Source organism: Dipodomys ordii, unplaced genomic scaffold (assembly GCF_000151885.1).
Source record: "Dipodomys ordii isolate 6190 unplaced genomic scaffold, Dord_2.0 Scaffold151, whole genome shotgun sequence".
In the NCBI taxonomy this organism is placed as follows: Eukaryota; Metazoa; Chordata; class Mammalia; order Rodentia; family Heteromyidae; genus Dipodomys; species Dipodomys ordii.
This window is the reverse complement of record NW_012267367.1, coordinates 1,841,270-1,861,374: the sequence shown is the minus strand read 5'-3', so window position 1 is coordinate 1,861,374 and position 20,105 is coordinate 1,841,270. Positions and strand designations below refer to the sequence as shown.

General features: G+C 38.0%; 1 protein-coding gene across 1 annotated transcript in view; it reads right to left on the bottom strand.

The window, feature by feature from the left end:
* Positions 1-1,673: 1,673 nt before the first annotated feature.
* Has2 (hyaluronan synthase 2) overlaps positions 1,674-20,105 on the bottom strand; it is a 28,133-nt gene continuing 9,701 nt past the window's right edge. Inside the window, exons 2-4 of the mRNA XM_013032227.1 lie at positions 14,896-15,522; positions 4,635-4,736; positions 1,674-3,219 (exon numbers count right to left, since the gene is read on the bottom strand). Coding sequence (XP_012887681.1) covers positions 2,290-3,219; positions 4,635-4,736; positions 14,896-15,522 — 1,659 coding nt within the window. The 3' untranslated portion in view covers positions 1,674-2,289. The remainder of the gene's footprint in view (positions 3,220-4,634; positions 4,737-14,895; positions 15,523-20,105) is intronic.

Sequence of the window (20,105 nt, the reverse complement as noted above, 5' to 3'; positions counted from 1 at the left end):
AGTTGGAAGTCTTTTTATCTTAGTCTTTCTAGATTTTCCCATTATTGGCACTCAGAAAACAATTATAACTAGACATCTGCTACCACCCATAAATGATAGTAAAATTAGTGATTTGGAGAACTTCTATTTACTGTAAACACAATTAAATTGCATCTTATCTTTGACCAACCATGATTTTTTTTCTAAATACCCAATTCTCAAATTCACACCACTACAATCAGGAAAACAAATGCACCCCTTTCCCTTAGAAAAAAAGGCAATAATCTTATCAAAAATATTTTATTTACAAAAAATCAATTATACTATACATCCTATACTGGAAATACATTGAATAATTGCTAAAATAAATACAGGCAATTAATTCAACTTTTTATAAGAATGAGAGAATTTAACACTTGAATGTTATCAAAGCTTAATTTAGAACATAAATAGTTAAAAAAAGACAAAGTCAAGTTTTAGTCTCACTTATTGGCATGGTATGTTTGATTCCCGGGAACATCTCTGTCAGTGAGAGCCTGAGTTTCAGAATTCGGTGTACCTTTTCTTTTGTACTCAGAAGGTAGAATGTACAGCTTCTTGTATAGGATAGATGGAACATGGCTGTTTGCATCAAAAGGAAGCAGAGAGGTGGAAAGCACACCATTTGACACTTCATGTGTCTCTGCTCTACCACAGAAGCTTTACAAAACAATTGTTCAAAGATTCATGTGTTTCAATGGCGTATTTAACACAGGTCTACGTAGCACCAGCTACAAGGTAAGGCCAATCATGTAAAAAGTCTCACTGAATCATGGAGGCCCTGTAGTAACTACACTAAGCAAGTTCAGAGTACCTGGCTCATCCCTTTTTACTGTATGTACCAGTTCATGATACCATCTATATAGGCATACTTATGAGACACAGAAACAAGAGAGAAAATGCTATTATCTATGTACTACTTCAGAAAAAATATCCTTCCTGGGAAGTAAAACAGGACAGTCAAAGCTTAAATTTTCCCAAGTTTGAATCAATATTATTTTATGTTTATTATAATTTATTCACTTTACCCATGTAAACATCAATTAACATGCAATGTGAATTGGCAAGATTAAAAACAATACATCAGTGAAACTTGTCTCTCTCACACACACACACATATATATACATGGATCCAGTGAATTCAGGCCACAGAACAAAACCTTTGATGAACTGCATTGAATTTATCCAAATTAAATAGGTAATTTTCTACTTTCCTTTTATTACTTGACCCGGACAAAAAAATTTCCATAATCTCTAAGGTCATTCATCTTTAATACTCATGTTTGTCCTGTGCTGTATGATGTCTTTCAAGGAGTAGCATTCTCTTTTCTTTTCTAATCTTATGGGAAAAATTGCACTTTTCTACCCCCTTGGCCTTGATTTTTTGTAATTTGTTTTTGTACATACATAAACATGTATGTTTACTCCCAAAGTATGACAGGTTTATTGGCCTTTGCTAAGAGAAATGAAAACAGAAGGTTAAAATACTGAAAGTTTCAATATGTTTTCACAGAAATAAACTATTCAATTGTAAAAGGAAAAGAAAGATACATTTTATTCTTTCTATCATGAACATCAGTTAACCAAGCTTCACATTTTGGGCAGGGTTTTTTTTTTAAGTATGAATTTTTTCAGAATCTATTATAAAAAAGAAGAGAAAACACAAGTGTATTTTGGCAGAAAAATAAAATATAGAGTATGTAAAATTTGTCTTAAAAATTGGCATACAAAATTTAAAAACACAGTACAATTATATCAAAATACAACACAGCCATCGGCCTTGAAGATTTCCTTTGGCATTCCATTTGGTAGAGTTAAACAGAAAATCCTTCCTAAAAATGAGTAGCTAACAAGAAACAGTCCATAAGTTAGGTTGTATAGGTTGAAAGAACTTTTCCTTGAGTTTTCCAAACTCCTTTTCTTCCATGATGGCCCACATAAAGCTAGTGAGGTATTTAGGGCAAACTCTGTCAGGCAGATGTACAGTAAGGGAAAAAAAGTGCATTAAACAAAGAATTTATCTCATTTTCATAGAAATGACAGGTTACATCTGAGTTTCTTCTTATTGATGCATCATATTACTTTGGCAGAATTAAAACAAAACCCAATAAAACATCTTTGTTCAAGTCCCAGCAGCAGTGATATGTCTCCTTTGGTGGCATGATCTGATGCCACAATGCTGTACAGTCCCTAGGTGTACACATCCCTAAGGCAGTGTGGTGTGAATGTGTGTGTGTGTGGTGTGTGTGTCCAGAAACAACTAATGTACGATCATACATCAAGCACCATATCATATGGTTGTCCCTTCTTCCTCCTGCCACATTTATTGATGAGAACCACATAGAGCGTCAAAAGCATGACCCAGTAGCATGCGTAGACTAAGCTTCCAACAATTAGAACTGTCTGCTTGGATTCTGAGAATGGCTTCTTGGATTCCTTGTAAATGGTGAAAATCACACCACCTAGGAGGATTGTAAACCATATGGAGACTGGAATGAGTCCTATGAAGTTAACAACAATAGTTTTCCTTCCAGATGTGCCCCACCCAGCTTTGTTTATGGTTGCAATCGCAAACATCTTGGCAGGAAGTAAACTTGACATGTATAACACTGAGTAGAGAGACATAAACACCATGACAATATTTCCTCTAAGGCAGCTGGCAAAAGATGATTTTATGAGACCTACTAGCTGGACGGTTAATAAGAAGAGAAGGATGTTCCAAATTTTACCCCGGTAGAAAAGCTGAATTACTGTGGCAATGAGAAAGAAAGGAAAGAATCCAGTGATAACCGCTTCATAGGTCATCCACAAGTGATGTTTGTGAAACCACATTGCGTTGTATAGCCACTCTCGGAAGTAGGACTTGCTCCAGCGGGTCTGCTGGTTTAACCATCTGAGATATTCTATCGGTGTTTCGGTAAGGCACTTGGACCGAGCTGTATATTTTGTTGCATAGCCCAGACTCAGCACCCGGTTTGTTAGATGCCTGTCATCACCAAAGCTACATTGGTTGCCCATAAACTCCTGATTGTACCAGTCTTCCACAAACTCATGCAACAAGGAGTTTCTGTACATTCCCAGCGGTCCACTAATACACTGGACACACCCAAAATAAGACTGGCAGGCTCTTTCTATATTAAAAGCCATCCAGTATCTCACACTGCTGAGGAAGGAGATCCAGGAATCATACTTGTTTAAAATCTGCAAGAAAAAAAGAACACAGATGAATAAAGGTAAGCTTTAGCTACAGAATACCAAGATAACAACTGCCCTGAGATTACTACCTTGTAGGTTATCTGTTACTATATGCTCTAAGTTGAATTTTCCTTCTCTCTTTGATATGGTTGTACCTTGCTTTCTTTTATTTTATGCTACTACATGAGTTTGATTAATTGGGGAGATGTGTTGTAATTCTTTGATGATGAACTTTTTTTTCTACTTCATGATTGTCCTCTTTCTGCTATGTATTTTTTCAATCCTTCTCTTGCTCTTATGCTAGAGCTTGAAATGTTAAGTTTCCATTCTCAGACCCTAAATTTTTCTCTCTGACCCTTTTTTTCTACTCTCTATGACTAGAAGGCTTCTAAGTGCAGTCTCTCCTATTCCAGTAAATTTCCAAGTTATCCAATTTGTAGCTGTTAATTTTCATTCTCAATTTTCCCTATATAATTTGTAATGCCATGCCAGTGATAAAAAAAGAGCTTTCTCTGGCCTTCCCATAGAATTTGAATCTTGAAATATTTTTTAATTAAGCCTATTGAAAAATATGTTTCTCCTTATTGGCAATATTCCTACATTTCTCTTCTGTCTCACTTTTATTCAGTTTGCATCCGTTTTGTCACTAGCTGTGTCTTTGTTCTTCCTGATAAAATTTCTTTGCCTTCTCTGTGGACATGCATATACAAAATAGGTTCTTCAGACACAAATTTTAGGGTCTATTCCATGTCCTTCTCACCTTTTGCTAAAATTCAAATTCTTGTTTTCAAAATACTTATTGTTTAATTTTTACCTTGTCTCACATGCAAACTCTTCCATTGTGTAACATTCAAATTATGTTCATAAGTACTTGTTTTACTAATTGTTTCTCCATTAGTAGTAAATGATGGGTTATATGGAAATCCCCCCTGTTTTTTGTTCATTTGTTTTGCTTTTCTTGCTGGCATAACTTGAGTTAGTTTCTTTTTTTCCCCTATCTTCTTCCCATTTATATTTGCAAGCAACCATATATTAGCCAGTTTTAAAATATGCAGACATAAGATACATAATCCATTCTTTACCATACTTCATTTCTTTATGCTTGTAACCAAATAAACTTCATGTATGAGACTCTAACAAAACATTTAATATTAAATTGTGGCCCAAGGATGCATGCTTGGAATCATTACATATATTATGTTGCATTCAATTTGATGAGCCAATTACAGATGAGGGTTAATCAAAGAAATCAATCTGGATAGGAAAACAAAAGCAGGGAAGTTGAAATCCCAATGTATCTCTAGCATCAAGAACAATGTCTGGCACAGAGCTGGTACACAATAAATATATATTTGAGGACTCAATGACTAAGAGTGTCATTAGAAGTATGTCATGCAAATAAATAAAGCAATCATACATACCTGGACATCTCCTCCAACTCCCCCAACCATGGGGTCTTCTTCTAAAACTTTTACCATCTCCACAGATGAGGCAGGGTCAAGCATTGTATCTGAGTCACACACCTACAGAGAAAAAAGTAGAACATGAATTTAAAAAGGAAGAAAGCTGGGCGCTGGTAGCTCATGCCTATATTCTTAGCTACTCAGGAGGCTGAGATTTGAGGATCACAGTTCAAAGCCAGCCCGGGCAGGAAAGTCAGTGAGACTCTTACCTCCAAGAAACTACAGATAACCAGAAGTGGTGCTGTGGCTCAAGTGGTAGAGTGCTCACCGTCAGCTGAAGAGCTGAGGGACAGCACCCAGGCCCAGAGTTCAAGCCCCACAACTGACAAAAAAATAAAAGAAGAAAGGGCTAGGAGTGAACACCATACAGTCAAAATTGGGAAGAAACACTGTTCCTTCAGCCTTATTGGCACAATACTGGAGGCATGGCAGAGCATTTAGTATATCACGTAAAGTTAAATAGTTTGTCTTATAATGGGCTCAATATTTAAGTTAATGAGACGGACAAATAAAATAATTAGAATAACATGGTAGCCAGTTGGTCAGAAATGTTCCCAAGGTTGGCAATAAAAATCTTGTGCCCAAATAACCCTTCGGTCCTGTCAAATTAAAATGGTTATTCACACTAGAGTTCTTTTTGTTATTATTTTCCTTAAGTAATGACTTTAAACAACTTGTCCATGGTGTCTGAGTTGGAATTTTAAAATCTATAAGTATTGAGGCGAAGATATATCTAGCAGGGATTTTGCACCCCCCATTTTGATATGGTGAATGAAAGAGTTTTTCTCCATGCAACTGTACAGTTCTAAAGATGTCCATGGGACCTCTGTTTAGTAAATGGCACTGCATGAGGAAAGGATCTGGTATGAACTTCAGAACATCTCCTTATTCTTCACTATTAACTTTTCTTCTAGTTCTTTGGGCTTAAAAACAGATGTAAATCACCTGAAGCTATGATGGAATTATCTATTTTTATGCTTAAAAACAGTCATGCAATCCCGTAACCAAACCATATAACCTTAAGAATCTTATTGGAAATTGTGTGTCTGCACACTCCATAAAGACATAACTAGGGTGAACAAATGCATCAGTGGTATTCACTAGACCCTATGTTGAAAATGAGCTGTACAACTAGTGGGTTAGGACAGGAGGGAAAAACTGGGACAGTGAGGAAAGGGGTTACATTGTCCAAAAAGAAATGTACTCTAACTGACTTACACACCTGCACATCACCTTTATAATAACAATATTAAAAAGAGACATTTCTATCCCAGTGCAAAGGAAGAAGGGTAAGTTGTAAGAAGTACTTTCATTTCCAGCTTACTTGGTTAATTGATTGATGAGTTGATTGACTGATTGATTTATCACAAAAAGCCAGTCCTGGGGCTTAAACATAAGCCTTTTTGCTCAAGGTTGGCATTACACCACTTGGGCCATGCCTTCACATCTGGCGTTTGCTGTTTAATTGAGCATCATGTCTTGAAGTTTCCAACTGGGATCATCAGATCTCATTCCCCCCAAGTAGCTAAAGTTATGGATATGAGCCACCAGTACCTAGCCTGATTTCCAACCTGTTTTTTTTATTATTATTCAATTGCAAAGCTAAACAAAAGCATGAGGTAGAGAGGAGAAACTGAAAAATCATTTGAATGATTATAAAGATAGAAAAGCTGTCTGTCTTTATAATTCTGTTCCTCACTGTTGGACATAGTCCTGGATAGTATCTAAATGCGACTAACATCTTACTGTGTGTCTTTTCCAAAGGATGTAACTGAAGCTTGTTTCTTGGCAATAGCCCACTCCCAGAAGAAAGAAGCTGGTTTACTTGTTACATCTTCCATTCTCACTACTCCAATTAAACGCTTACTCAAGAAGATAGCTGGTAAAGGCCTGTTGAATGCCACCTGTGGATACAGTTGCTTTAACATTATTAGCCATGACCAGACTAGGAGCAAGGTATTCCCATCCCCTATCTGCTATACAGTCTGAAAATGCTTTGGTCTCGCCCAAAAGTGATTGAAGCCATATTCCTCACATAATGATGTTGAACCTTAAGCTGTAGAACCCTCACGGAGTTCGCAGGATTAGGATTCCTCCAATGAGTCCGTGAGTTCTAGCAAGAACTAGACTGGTTACTGTGGGAACAGATTGTTACAAGTGAAAATGTCCCTTGTTTGTTATCTTGAAGTTAGCCTTCAGCTTTTTCATCATCCTGGGACACTGAATGCAAGCCGCCACACCCTGGTACCTCCCAGCACCCAAAACAAGTACTGTAGGGCCGTAGTATATTGTTCTGCAGAGTGCAGTAAGGTACTGACAAACATAAGTTCACCAGAAATGACATATAAAACCAGTAGGATATGACCATCCAGAATAAGAATGACATGATTGGCACAGAATCAGTATCATCTGTAATCCTAGCTACTTAGGAGGCTGATATCTGAGGATTTTGTTTCAAAATCAGTCTGAGCAAAAACCTTCAAGATTCTATCTCCAAAACAACCAGCAAAAAGCTGGACTGAAGGCATGGCTCCAGTTGAGCAAGAAAGTTGAACGAGACCCTAAATTCAAGCCCTTGTACTTGCTAATAATTATAACAACAACAACAACAACAACTATTTTTAAAGTACCTGTGTCAGCCCCATTAATAGCTTTATATTTTGAAAAAAAATTCTTGTTAAAAAAATGCTGGCAAAAACACTTACATAAACAACACTCTGGGAATTTAAGAAATGAAGGCATGCAAGGGACATCTAGTTAGAAATGTATTACCCCTCTAGATTTAACTAATTGCAGCTATCTGAGGGTTAAATTCTATATTTAAATTTTTTTCTCTTGCTTATTTAGAAGCATTCATTTTTTTTTCAAAACAAAAACCTGTCTGTTGTTTTTTTGGCATTGCACTTAGGTTCAGCACGGTCTTGTTAATTTTAAGGTGGAAAAAAATAGGCAGAAGCCAGCCAGCCTACGTTTTCCACACTACAAAGTAGGGCTTTACGAACACTCAGTTTAAAATCCAAACATTTCAGGCATCAGGAATCTCCACAAAGGCAACTGTAAGTGGTGTTTTGCCTCTTCTTTTCCTTGCCTATCACAAGTTTGTATTACAGGTACAAGCTGGGCAGGAAGCCCTACAATAAGGGTAGAGAAAGGTGAAGGCAGAAATCCACTCCCCCTTGAAAACCCAGCATCCCTACGAGTCACACCCACCTCTATTGACTTACACTGGGAAAGGTAAAAACCAGAAAGCTAAAATAAGCTTAAAAACAACAGGAAGGGAGCAATCCAGACTTAATGTTCAAATAACTCATCTTGCTTCTGACCATAAGCCAGCCGCCAGAGAAACAGCCACTTTGAAATGTCTAAAGTCAAACCAAATTTCTGATATCCCACATATTTAAATTGGTCTCTGCCCTTCCCATTTTCCTAATGCAAACTGTGAGAAGTTCTATGAGAAAGATGGTGAGCTTGGCAATATCAGCAGACAAGCTCTCAGTAATCTTTTGAGGTTTGTTATCAACTTTTTGTTACAACTTTAGTATATTTCCATTTTGGGATACGGAGTCATTCAATCAGAGTCAATTAGAAAGCCAATCTGTCAAAGCAGGTAAATTCAAGGATGTGTTGTCATTTCAAGGATGTGTTGTCATTTTCTTCATTCCATTCTATTATGGTCTGACAGGATTTTCTAGTTGTTTCCTCACAAATAATAAGTATGCAATTTTATGAATGGTGATTATTTAGCTCTGGACTACAATCTAGGAGAGATACATCTGAGTTCATGAAAAACTGAACTCCATCAAAAGAAAAGTTACACAGGACATAACTTGCAGACAGGAAAAAAACAAATAGACTCTGAGGGTACCAATACGACTTGGTCAAAATCATGTGATCAAGTATCACTAGTGAAAAGGATTCTCACAAGGAGATAGGAACATGAAACCAACTCACAATCATTGGGAAAAATAAGCCACCTCAATTTTAACCCAGAATCCATTAAAGGCTCTAAAACTTCCCCTTTGCCTGTTTCCCCATGTTAGCCACTATCTCAAACTGGCAAACTAAAGTCTGTGGATGAAGTCTGACTGTTTTGATAGGGCCTAGGAGGTAAGGATGGTTTTGTATCTTTAAATAACTGACCAAAAAAACAAAAATCAAAAGAAGATTTTTTGTGTGATGCATGTAAATTCTATGAAATTCAATTTCATTATCCATAAATAAAGTTTTATTGGCATCCAGCCATGTTCATTTGTTTACATAGTCTCTATGGCTGCTTTCATACTTCAACAGTAAGCAGCAGCCATGGCAAAGCCTACTATTTATTTTCTGGCCTTCGCAAGCAAAGTTTGCCAATGCTGGGTTCAAAATATTTAGTCACAGGAGAAAGGTTCTGCTTTCATAAAACCAACAAAAACAGTGAGATCAACTGGCTTAAATCTAGTAGATCTATCAAAGATGCCTCCATTCCAGGCAGTAGAAAGATGGCTACATGAAACACAGAATATTAAAACTACCATAGATTTCCTCCAGTCAAATCCTTGCCAATTTTAAGAACAAGTGCCTACAGGAAAAAAATGCCTGAAGTCTAGAGTCCTGTAACTTACTATGTCTATGACTATCAACAAGTCATTTGCTACTGCCATGGGACATTAGTAAAAACACCGCATATAAAAAGCACTTTTGGAGTTACAAAGGACTTACTGAGAAGTAGGCTCTTAATAAAAATAACCCTTGAACTTTTATACTCCTTTATGTGCCCAAATCTAAATGATCACTGGCAGTCATTACCACCTATCTCAATACAGAAAACTGACACAAAGAATAAAGATCAATCCCATATGGAAAAATCTCAACCTGGTATCAGTTGCTCATGTATGTAATCCTAGGCTAAGATATGAGGATCTCTGTTGGAAGCCAAGCTTGGATAGACAAATCTGAGGGATTCTTATTGCCAATTAACTAACAACAGGCCAGAAGCAGGGAAATGGCTCAAGTATTACAACACCAGCCTTCAGGGAAAAGCTAAGCAAGTAAGTATGCAAGACCTTAAATTCAAGCTCCACTACTGGCACAAGAGAAAGCAGCAGGAGGAGGAGGCATAAAGAGGAGAAGAGAGGAAAGGAAAGGAAAGGAAAGGAGAAAAGAGAGGGCCCCTACTGTACGAAGAAACTGCAAACTGATCTGTCTAGAGCATTCCTGTTCATTCCAAATGATCTCACTAATCCTACAAGTTCAACCATCTTCCAAGAATCTGTACAAAAGCGCTAGAAATACTGCTGTTCCCAATGCCTTACCAATCCTAACCCAAGCTAAACTGACAAGTCTCCAATTTTTTACATTCAATTTTAGAATGTCTTTTCTTTCAGCTTAATTAATGAATCTCCCTCACTACTTATTCCACTTCAAAAAAGACCTTGTAAGCCTGCACAGCAAGAAGAAATCTTAATTGCTCTGACTGCCCTCAATGGGGAAAAAGGCTGAACATAAATCAAAGCCTTCTGTTACTATTAACTCAAACCTTTTCCTGTTTCTAAGGCTCAACTCTTTATTCACCTTGACCCTTCCCCTTAACCTGCATCTCTCCTCTTAACCTTGACCTCATCTTAACCTTCACCCAATGAAAATTAAGATTCTGGAGTGCACAGAATTTACCCTTGGATCTGTCACAATTTGATTACAAAACTTGCCCTAGTTCAACCAATGTAGCTAATAAAAGGGAATAAAGGACAAGAGATAAAACCCAACTATCTAGTTACTTATCAGCAAATATAAGATGATACCACTCCACCTAAACTCCAGAGTAAACATATTATTGGGAAAAAATTAAAAAATCATTATAGAAAGCTTTGGAAATCAAATTTTTCTGACTCCCAAATAACAGTTAACCAGTTTGGTAAACTTGAACTAGCTCATTAGCTTGGCCTCGTCACTTCATATCTTTAATCATTAAAAAGGGCTCCATTCATCAGATGAAAAATACAGTTAATCACTATCAACCTCATATATATTGTGTTAGTTACAAGATAATATGTGGAATAATATAATTTAATGATGGCTATCTAATACTAAATGGAAGTCATATATACTAATAAGAAACTAAATCAAAGGTTTGAACTCACAAAGCTTCAAAGAAAGCAGGAGTCCCTGTTGTCATTAAAAATATTATTATAAATTATAATTTATCATTATAAATAAGCTATGATTCTCTTAGAGAGGGTCAGTGCCTCATTTAATACCCAATGAATTAAACAGGTAGTTTTGTGAGGGTTTTTTAAAACTAATCTCTATTTCGGTGTTCATTATAACTTTATAGAGAACAACTACCAAAAATAATGCAACCAGCTTCATGGAATACTCGCTCAGGTCCTGTTCTGTGAAGGCAGCATAAATAACTGAAACGTTTTGAGGGCCAGTGTTGAAACACAAGGTTAGGATCCTCTGAGCTTCTGCTTAAAAATAATTTCCTACTGGTCAATATATAGCCTTATTTTCTTGGGAATGCTATTCAAATATAAGGTAATTAGGCTACATTATTGATTTATAGTCACTGAACTCATACCCAGCACGGCAATAACTCATACTTGAAGGAAAATCAGTTCCATTAAATCAGTTCCATTAAACCATGCCACAGCCATCTAGTGCTTCAAACACAGGACAAAACGTCAGTACCACACGTGGGAAACATTTTAAACAGCAATACCAACATAAACACCTAAACTTGACACTAAATAAGACGATGGAGAGGAATTTTTACAATATAAAAATCTGAGAGGAGCTGGGCACCGGTGGCTCATGCCTATAATCCTAGCAACTGAGGAGTCTGAGATCTGAGGATCATGATTCAAAGCCAGCCAGAGCAGAAAAGTCTGTGAGACTCTTATCTCCAGATAGCTACCAAAAAAACAAAAGTGGTACTCAGGCTCAAGGCACTAGCCTTGAGTGGAAAAAACTCAAACGGCACAACTGACTAAACACAAAACAAAACAAAACAAAAACTTCTGAGTGGAGAAAATGAAGTATCCCCTTGTTTGACCTAGGCTGGAACACGTATATTTGAGTGACTCTTGCAGATATATTCAAATGACCACCATAAAATTGTGACTATTGATTTGGGAATTACTTATAAAGTTTAATGAACAGGTAAATTTGCAAATACAGAATCCATAAATACTAAGGGTCAGTTGTACCACGATGATTCACATGGTCTAATTTCTTTTCCCAAAGAATTTTGAATTTGTAGGACCTTATAATGTAAGAAAAAAATTATTTCTCATTATACTTTTTTTTCAGAAAAAGCTCATATGAGATAATGATAGATGTAATAATTTTTAAACTAGAAAATGTTAATCTTGTTTGTTTCATACCTGAGAAATCTTTAATATACCATCAAGGGTATTTTCTTTTATCTTACAAAATGGTGGCTCTAAACTAAATGTCTTTAATTTAGTATCTTTGATCTTGAACTAACATTAAACAATTACAAAATAAGATATTAAACAACTGGTTAATCTAGATATTAAAACCCAAAGTATCTTAAGAATAAGGGAAAAAATTGAAGGACACAGTGTTACATTACCTTTCTTTCTCACTTTATTCTTCTTCTTTGTTTTTCTACCTCTACTACTTATCTCTGAAATCACTAGCATCACTAAATGTGACATCATACTCGCTTTCCTCTGTACCAGAACTTCCTACCTGCTTTGGTTAGTTGATTGGTTATAGGTTGGACAGCAGTCAGTAGAAATAGATCTAGGTGAAAATAGACAGAAGGATGGACAGGTAGCAATAGACAGAGCATAGGAAGTAGATCTAACATTGAAACCAGAAGTCAGGTTGGGTACTGCTGAAATCCAATAAAACAGAAGAGATGGACTTAAGCACATTCAGAAGCAGTCTTGTTCATTTTCTTCTTAAGAAGAAACAAGGTCATCTGTTAGTAGTTAAGCAGGGCGGAGTTTGGACAGGCCTCTGGGAGCTTGGTGACAGTATGAAATAATAGGTCATGAGAGCAATAACCAAGACATTCAGAATCCAGTGAAGAGTGCTGATGAGCACTGGGGCTCCAGCTGCTGGCTGGGAACCAACGTCTTTGGCCACCTCTAGCTATAGCTCTCAAGCACTCTCCTGCAAAGATGTAAGCAGGTCATCAGGTTCTTCCCTAGGCTTCTATTTTGTCTTGTGCTCTACATAAGAACTGAACTTTGCTTCTTGCTTTTGCTCAGTAACTGACCCACCAATGTCCATCAACCATCAGAGTATGTTAGTAGTCAACACCCTCATAACACTTTTCCCTTTTGTCTTTTTATGGCTTCTGCTCTTCAGTTCTTCAAGCCTGAGTGAATCAGAATAAGAAATGAGAAGGTTTGAACCTTCAGTTAGTGCCATTTTTATAGGCCAAACATAGCTAAGTATCAAAGGTTTGATGAGAGAGAATAGAATGGAATTATCAGCTTAGAATGCTAACAGATTTCTCCTCTGCTTGCAAGTGACTTGAGAGTCCCAGGGCAGCTCAGGGCCAAGTTCACAGCAGCTGCTGGGGTCTATCTTCCACAGGCATCAGTTTGGAGAAAAGAAATGTCTCCAACATGATTAGCAGAAGCTAATGATTGAGCAGAAACTCTTAGTCTAACCTTTCCTATTTCTTTTTTTCCTGAACAGGCCCAGTGTTCAGTTGTCAAGGATACAAACACAATTCAAAACAAGAGTGATGGGAGAAAGGGACACTGGGAGGAATAAGCTCAAAGAAAGAAAGAACTCACACTATGATGTCTTGACTAAGACTAACAATTGTAGCAGTTGTTTTAAGCAGAATTAAAGGCAAAATATCAAACCAGATGTTGCTTCATTTTAGGCACAGAGCTTTGGTCTTCATGTCCTCTAAGACTGTCTAATGTGGCTTTTTTGGCAAATACCTTAGCATCCTCTCAGCTAGGCCCAAAGTGAGTATAGAAACATGGCTGTCCTGAGTTAACAAATATGCATTCATTAGGAAGGTTCTGCCATTGAGAAATGTTTAGGGAACCTGAGAAAGAATCTCTGCTGAGTCAGCAGTAGAGATGCCAAAAGGGTATCAGTACAATACACCAACCTCAGCTATTAATGGTGACAACTGGCAGATGCTACGATTTTTTATTGGCTTATATAGAAGCTATAACTTTCTGTTTTTGGGGGGTCGGTCATGGGGCTTGAACTCTGAGCCTGGGTGCTGTTTCTCAGCTCTTCAGCTCAAGGCTAGCGCTCTAACTACTTGAGCCACAGCACTACTTCTGGCTTTTTTTTTTCTGCTTATGTGGTGCTGAGGAATCGAACCCAGGGCCTCATGCATGCAAGGCAAGCACTCTACCACTAAGCCACCTAAGGACTTGGAATGTATGACACGACTATCTCAGGTCACTAAAGGTATCAGTTTACTCTGTTCAGTGAACTGAGGCTAAGGATGGTAAATGTACTCAGTGCAAAGCTGGTAATACCTATTGAAAAAAAGAAACCAAGACAGAAGAAACACTACTCTAAGCTGTCAGGGAACTGATGAGAGACACAGCCAGCCTAGCAGCAAACATCATCTCAAATGCTTTCAAAGGTCAAGCTGAAATGAGTGAGGTAAAGCTGTGTGAGGAGGAGAGAAACAAACATTATTTTGGTTTTGCTCTAACACTCTTTTTTTTGTTTCTTTTCATTTCCTTCTTTATCACTCTTAGTTTTTCATTCTGTGTTCTTTTAAATCAAAGTTATTCTCACTTCCTCCCTAATATCGAGTCTCTATATAAATCATCTTACAGCCTTTTCTTTCAGCCTGAAATTTTTTCTGCTCAGGCAGACACTATTTTCTTGCAGAACTGGAGGATTTTTTTTTTGTTTCTTTTTCTTAAGAGTATGGGAAATGACGTTGGGTTTATCTTGGCAGAACTAAATGGATCAAAAAGGCAAGGAGCTGGGAAAGAAAAGGGAAAGGAAGGGTCTCCTGTCAAAAATAATCCTGATTTCTAACCAATCGCATGGCACGCGTAAGCATTTTCATAGATAGCCTTAACAGTTTTATGAGATTATTTTTTTTCTGGCTTTCGAAATGTGCTTTCCACAGTCGTGCTGTTTTCAAATGAACTGAAAGAAGCCCTGTGTTCAGAAGGAACAAGGATGGGCTATAGCATATGACTGAAGAGATACAAAAGCTGCTTTATTTAAACATATGTTTGCCCTGGCAGGCGTTTTGGAGACCCACCTGTACATAATCCACGCTTCGTCCGAGCGCTCGGAAGGCTGTGTACATGACTTCTCTTTTTCCGCCCCATTTTTGCATGATGCAAATACTCTTGTTGGACAACACCAATTGGGTGACGTGTTGTGAGCTCTCCTTGTGGGACTTATCTGTCTCACCCGGACCCTTTTCATGGAAGTTGTTCTTCCAGATATAAGTGGCTGATTTATCCCTGCCCATGACTTCACTAAAGATGTCCATCATGTAACAGTCATCGTCAGAGTTCCCGTCGATGACCATGACCACTTTAATCCCTGGGTAGGTGAGCCTTTTCACAGATTGCAAACATTTCCTTAAGTAGTCTGGATCTTCCTGATAGGCAGCGATGCAGAGAGCAACCTTTTTGTTCAACTTAATGGGGGTTTCCAGGGATTTTTTCATTTTCCGGTGTTCCAAAAAGGCAAACAGGCTTTGGATGATGAGGTGGGATGCCAAAAAGGCACCATATAGTCCAAAAGAGAAATAATAATTATCCGTTTGGATAAACTGGTAGCCAACAATATAAGCAGCTGTGATTCCAAGGAGAAGTGAGACTCCAAAAAGTGTGGTTCCAATTATCCTCAGGATGCATAGAAACCTCTCACAATGCATCTGTAAATGCAATCAAATGACACTCTTGGTTACCATTCTTGACTTAAGTTTGTTATAGACTTGGAGGAGGACTATACAAGACAGGGTGCAGGAGTCATAACACTAAATTTTTCACGTCACCTATGTGTGGTCCCACTTGGTCCATCTGCAAGAAAGGCATAGACTAAGGATGCTTTTCTCAATAGGTGAGGATTCAACTGCACATCATAATGTATACACAAATACCTGGAGGCCTCAGTTTTTGTTTTCATCCTGCTCTTTATGTATGTTATCACAGCTAGAGATAGAACCAAAATGTCCTAAAGCCCCAAGAGATCTTTGTTCTTGCTCTCTGTCAGGATCTTGAGAAGCTAAAAATCCACACAAAATGTTGCTAAGTTTCTCGTGTGTGATTTCATCTCATTTCTAGTGAAATCCCACAATTTACATATTTTCCATGCAGCTAGCTGAGACTGGAGATCAGAATACCTGGATGCCAGTCCTTGGTGATAAACCAGCTCTATGCTCTGGACTTTGGATGACTCATCTGACCCCACTGGGCCTCAAGGTGTTCTTTTGTTTTAATCTTCTAAATGTGAGTGTTTATGCTTGGCTATTTCCAAATTTCCAGTTACAATGATAAGGCTTCATCCCTAGAGATTCTAAACAAATACATTTCAAAGTCCTTGTGATTTTGAGATGCCATCCTCTCTTCTGTCAGTCATCCCCAAAATTAATTGGCTAGATACTGGGGAGTCAGAACCCTTGTTGAAACACAGTAAGCACAAAATGAATATTTTTTAGACATAATTAGTATAACACTGGGAATGTGGTTCAGTGGTAGAGTGCTTGCCTAGCATGCATGAAGCCCTGTATTCCTCAGTACCACATAAACAGGAAAAGCTGGAAGTGGTACTGTGGCTCAAGTGGTAGAGCACTAGCCTTGAGTACAGAGAGGCTCAGGGACAGAGCCCAGGCCCTGAGTTCAAGCCCCAGGCAGGAAGGAAAGAAGGAAGGAAGGAGAGAGGGAGGGAGGAAGGAAGGAAAGAAGGAAGGAAGGAAGAAAGGAAGGAAGGAGAGAGGGAGGGAGGAAGGAAGGAAAGAAGGAAGGAAGGAAGAAAGGAAGGAAGGAAGGAAGAAAGGAAGGAAAAAGAAAAGAAATTAAAGATTAAAAATTAAATTAAATTAAAAATAAAAATAAAAAATTAAGATTGAAAAAGAAATAACAGCATGCTTAATGCCAGTAGATGAGTGTCTACTTTAAAAGCTCTAGTACAGGTGTTGATGGCTCACGCCTATAATCCTAGCTACTCTGGAGGCTGAGATATGAGGATCAGAGTTCAAAGCCAGCTCAGACAGGAAAGTCCTTGAGACTTTTATCTCCAATTAACTACCAGAAAACTGGAAGTGGTGCTGTGGCTCAAAGTGGTAGAGAGCTCGCCTTGAGTGAAAAAGCTCAGGGACAGCGCTGAGGCTCTGGGTTCAAGCCTCACAAATGAAAAAAGTACATAAAAAAGATAAAAGCCTAGAACATTAGAAATGAAAACTACCTCTGATCTTAATAATTTTGTCCTCACCCTGGATTTTTCATTTTTTCTCAATAAGATTTTTAGACAACTCAAGAACCAGCAGGTAAGACATTTCTCTATGTTCCCTCTTTTCTTTCTCATTCCTTCTTTTTTTCCGTTTGCTGGCACTAGAGCTTGAACAGAGACTCACACTTTCATGGACTTTGCTGACCACACTTGCATTCTCAATCCTCCAGCCTCATATCTCAGCCTCCTAAGTGGCTAGGATAACAGGCTTATTTTTTCTCTTGAAGACTGAATTCCCCTTTCTTTTAACAATAGAGTTAAGAACTATCTTCTAAGGGACACTATTGGTATAAATGTAGTCTTCCTGTCTTCAGACCTTCAAGGTATCTTTGAGGATACCATGAAATACAATGAGTACTTCCAGCTAAGTTTTGAACGTTGAATACTTTTATGTTAAATGAATACAAGTAACTCTGTAAAGGCTCCTCCTAAGGACGCCATGATAACTTTTTAATACACATCAAGCCCTACATTTGAATGTCCAAGTAGAACACAGATGCTCTGGACTGTAAACACTTGCATAGACATCACCTTGCTCAGCTCTAGAAAGATATTGCTCATGTATTCCCATGCCATTGCTTGTAACTGTACACAGAAGCAGTCCTCAACTGTGGGAGATTTTAGTATGGCGCTCAAAGGTTGTGTTATACCTCTCCATGTCAAGCATAAACTATATGGTGCAGTTTGGAAATCTAAGATGGGCCAATTGAAGAGGGACGTTGTGTCTCCACTGAGAGTTATTTTTCTTCCACAGGCCTAAATGTGTATTAACAAGGTCCTAGGGGACTACGTAGACCCAAGAAAGAAGAAGCCTGTCTCTTGAATTGTCATTAAGACAGGAGTCACTCACAAATATGGATACCTGGCTTGGACTCTTCCATGAGCAAGAATTGAATTCTAGTTGGGCACTGGTGGTTCCATGTCTGAAATCATAGCTATTTAGGAGGCTGAGATCTGGGGATCATGGTTCAAAGCAGTCCACGCAGAAAAGCCCATGAGACTCTAATCTCCAGTTAGCCACCAAAAAGCTGAATGTGGTCAAAATGAGAGCTTTGAGCAAAAAAGCCAAGCAAAAGCATAAGGCCCGGATTTCAAGCTCCAGTATTACTGATGTGTGGGTGCATGTGTGTACACGTACATGCATGCATATACACATGCACAAATAAGTTACAGATTTTTGTTTGTTCCCTTCTTGTTTCTTGTTGGTCATTATGCATTTTAGAGTCTACTTTACCCTAACCGGTTTACCTTAGGAAATGCAAAGCAATATAGAGACAACTTGAAAAAAATGGTGGTGTTGATACTTATCAAAGATTTTTTTCACAGGGCTTTGCTGAAGAGCTAATAGAGTACATGGAAATGGTTTTAGAAATCAGAAATGCATGCAGTGCAAAGGATCATTAACACAGGAAGCTGGAAGAAAAAATAAAACAGAACACAAACTGTGTTCCACTGTTAGCAGCTGTCTAGGAAAGTATATGCCTGGGAAAAGCAGCCATAACAGGAATGGCAAGTTGAGGCTTCTGGGAAAACAGAGATATGCTTCGTTTCTAGTGACAGGCAAGCAAGACCAGCATCCCTTGTTAATTACCACAGCTGGCAGGACACTCCTCCAGGGCTCCATGAACCATTGCTTAAAGGTGCTGCAAGCACCAGACTTGGAACTTGTCACTTCCAAGACATGAGTCATTCTCATAAGAGTGAAAAATTTCAAGGGGACTAAAGCACTTCACCAGGGAGAAGCTTAAGTGTGTGTTTCACTTACGTTTAAAAATCTCCCTTGCCAGCAAGAAAAAAACAAAAAACACAACCAAAACCCACCCTGTCTGCCATTCTTTTCCATTATTCACATTTTCCTTGCTTTTATCAGCACACGTGGACATAAAATGGTCACATCACATCTGCTGGCCACAGTTGAAGTGGGAACACCCTCTTACATCATAGGAGTCCACAGAATGTCCTTTTGAAGCCTGGGAAAAACTGCTAGCTAACTGCAACAACATGAACCTTTATATTCCTGCTAGATACCTCAGCATTGCCTGGTGTGACACACAGAGCATCTCTCAGTGCAGGCCAGAGGCCAAAAGGCACATTTTAGAGACAGCTTTGCTGAGGGGATACATTGATCTCAGAGAGTGACACACAGGATGTGTGGTTGCTTTTTTTTTTTTAATTCCCTTAGGCGATTTCACAGATATGGGCACCATATGTGAAAGGCTTTCTGAGACAATCCCTAATTCAAATGCTCTGTCTCACAAATACACTTAAAACAGGAACATGTCTGTGTGGGTTTTTCTCCCCTGTCAACTTGGAAAAACAAGGTTAGTTCAATCTTAAATCCTAACGGCTTACTGTTAGATAGAAAATGCTTTTGGAAATCTACATTCTATAAATATTCAAAATATAAAATGTGGATGTATCAGAGTTTGATTTTTAAATTGCTACTGGATATGATATCAAATCATTTAATAACATAGTCTCCACAGAATTCTGGGCTAAACCAAAATGTACAGAATGGCTTAACACACAATAATGCAAGCTCTACCATGTCAACATGTGTTTGAGTGTGTGTGCATGTATACAGTCTGTTTTCTCTAATGTGCCCCAGTGACATAAAACATTGACTGGTTTTACTAGAAATTCAATAAATATCTGTTGAATTCATACAATTTTATGATCCTCACCCTCATGGCTATAATAGCAGCTAATAGTTAGTTATTCATTCTTTCAAACAGTGAGGAAAGTTTTTGTCTCATTTAACAACATATCATTTAATCTTAATAGCTTAGGTGCTAAAGATATTATTAATTGTATGTTATCATGTATGCATGAGACAAAAAAATTACCCAAAGTTACAAACAAACCCTGCAGCACCCTGAGGTCAAATGATTAAAGCATTCTCAATAAATCTGCTGAACATATTTAAACCCACGTAATGAAACAGGCTGTATCCTTCTTTTCTGGCAGCAGCAGCAGCAGCAGCAGCAGCAGCAGCAGCAGAAGAAGAAG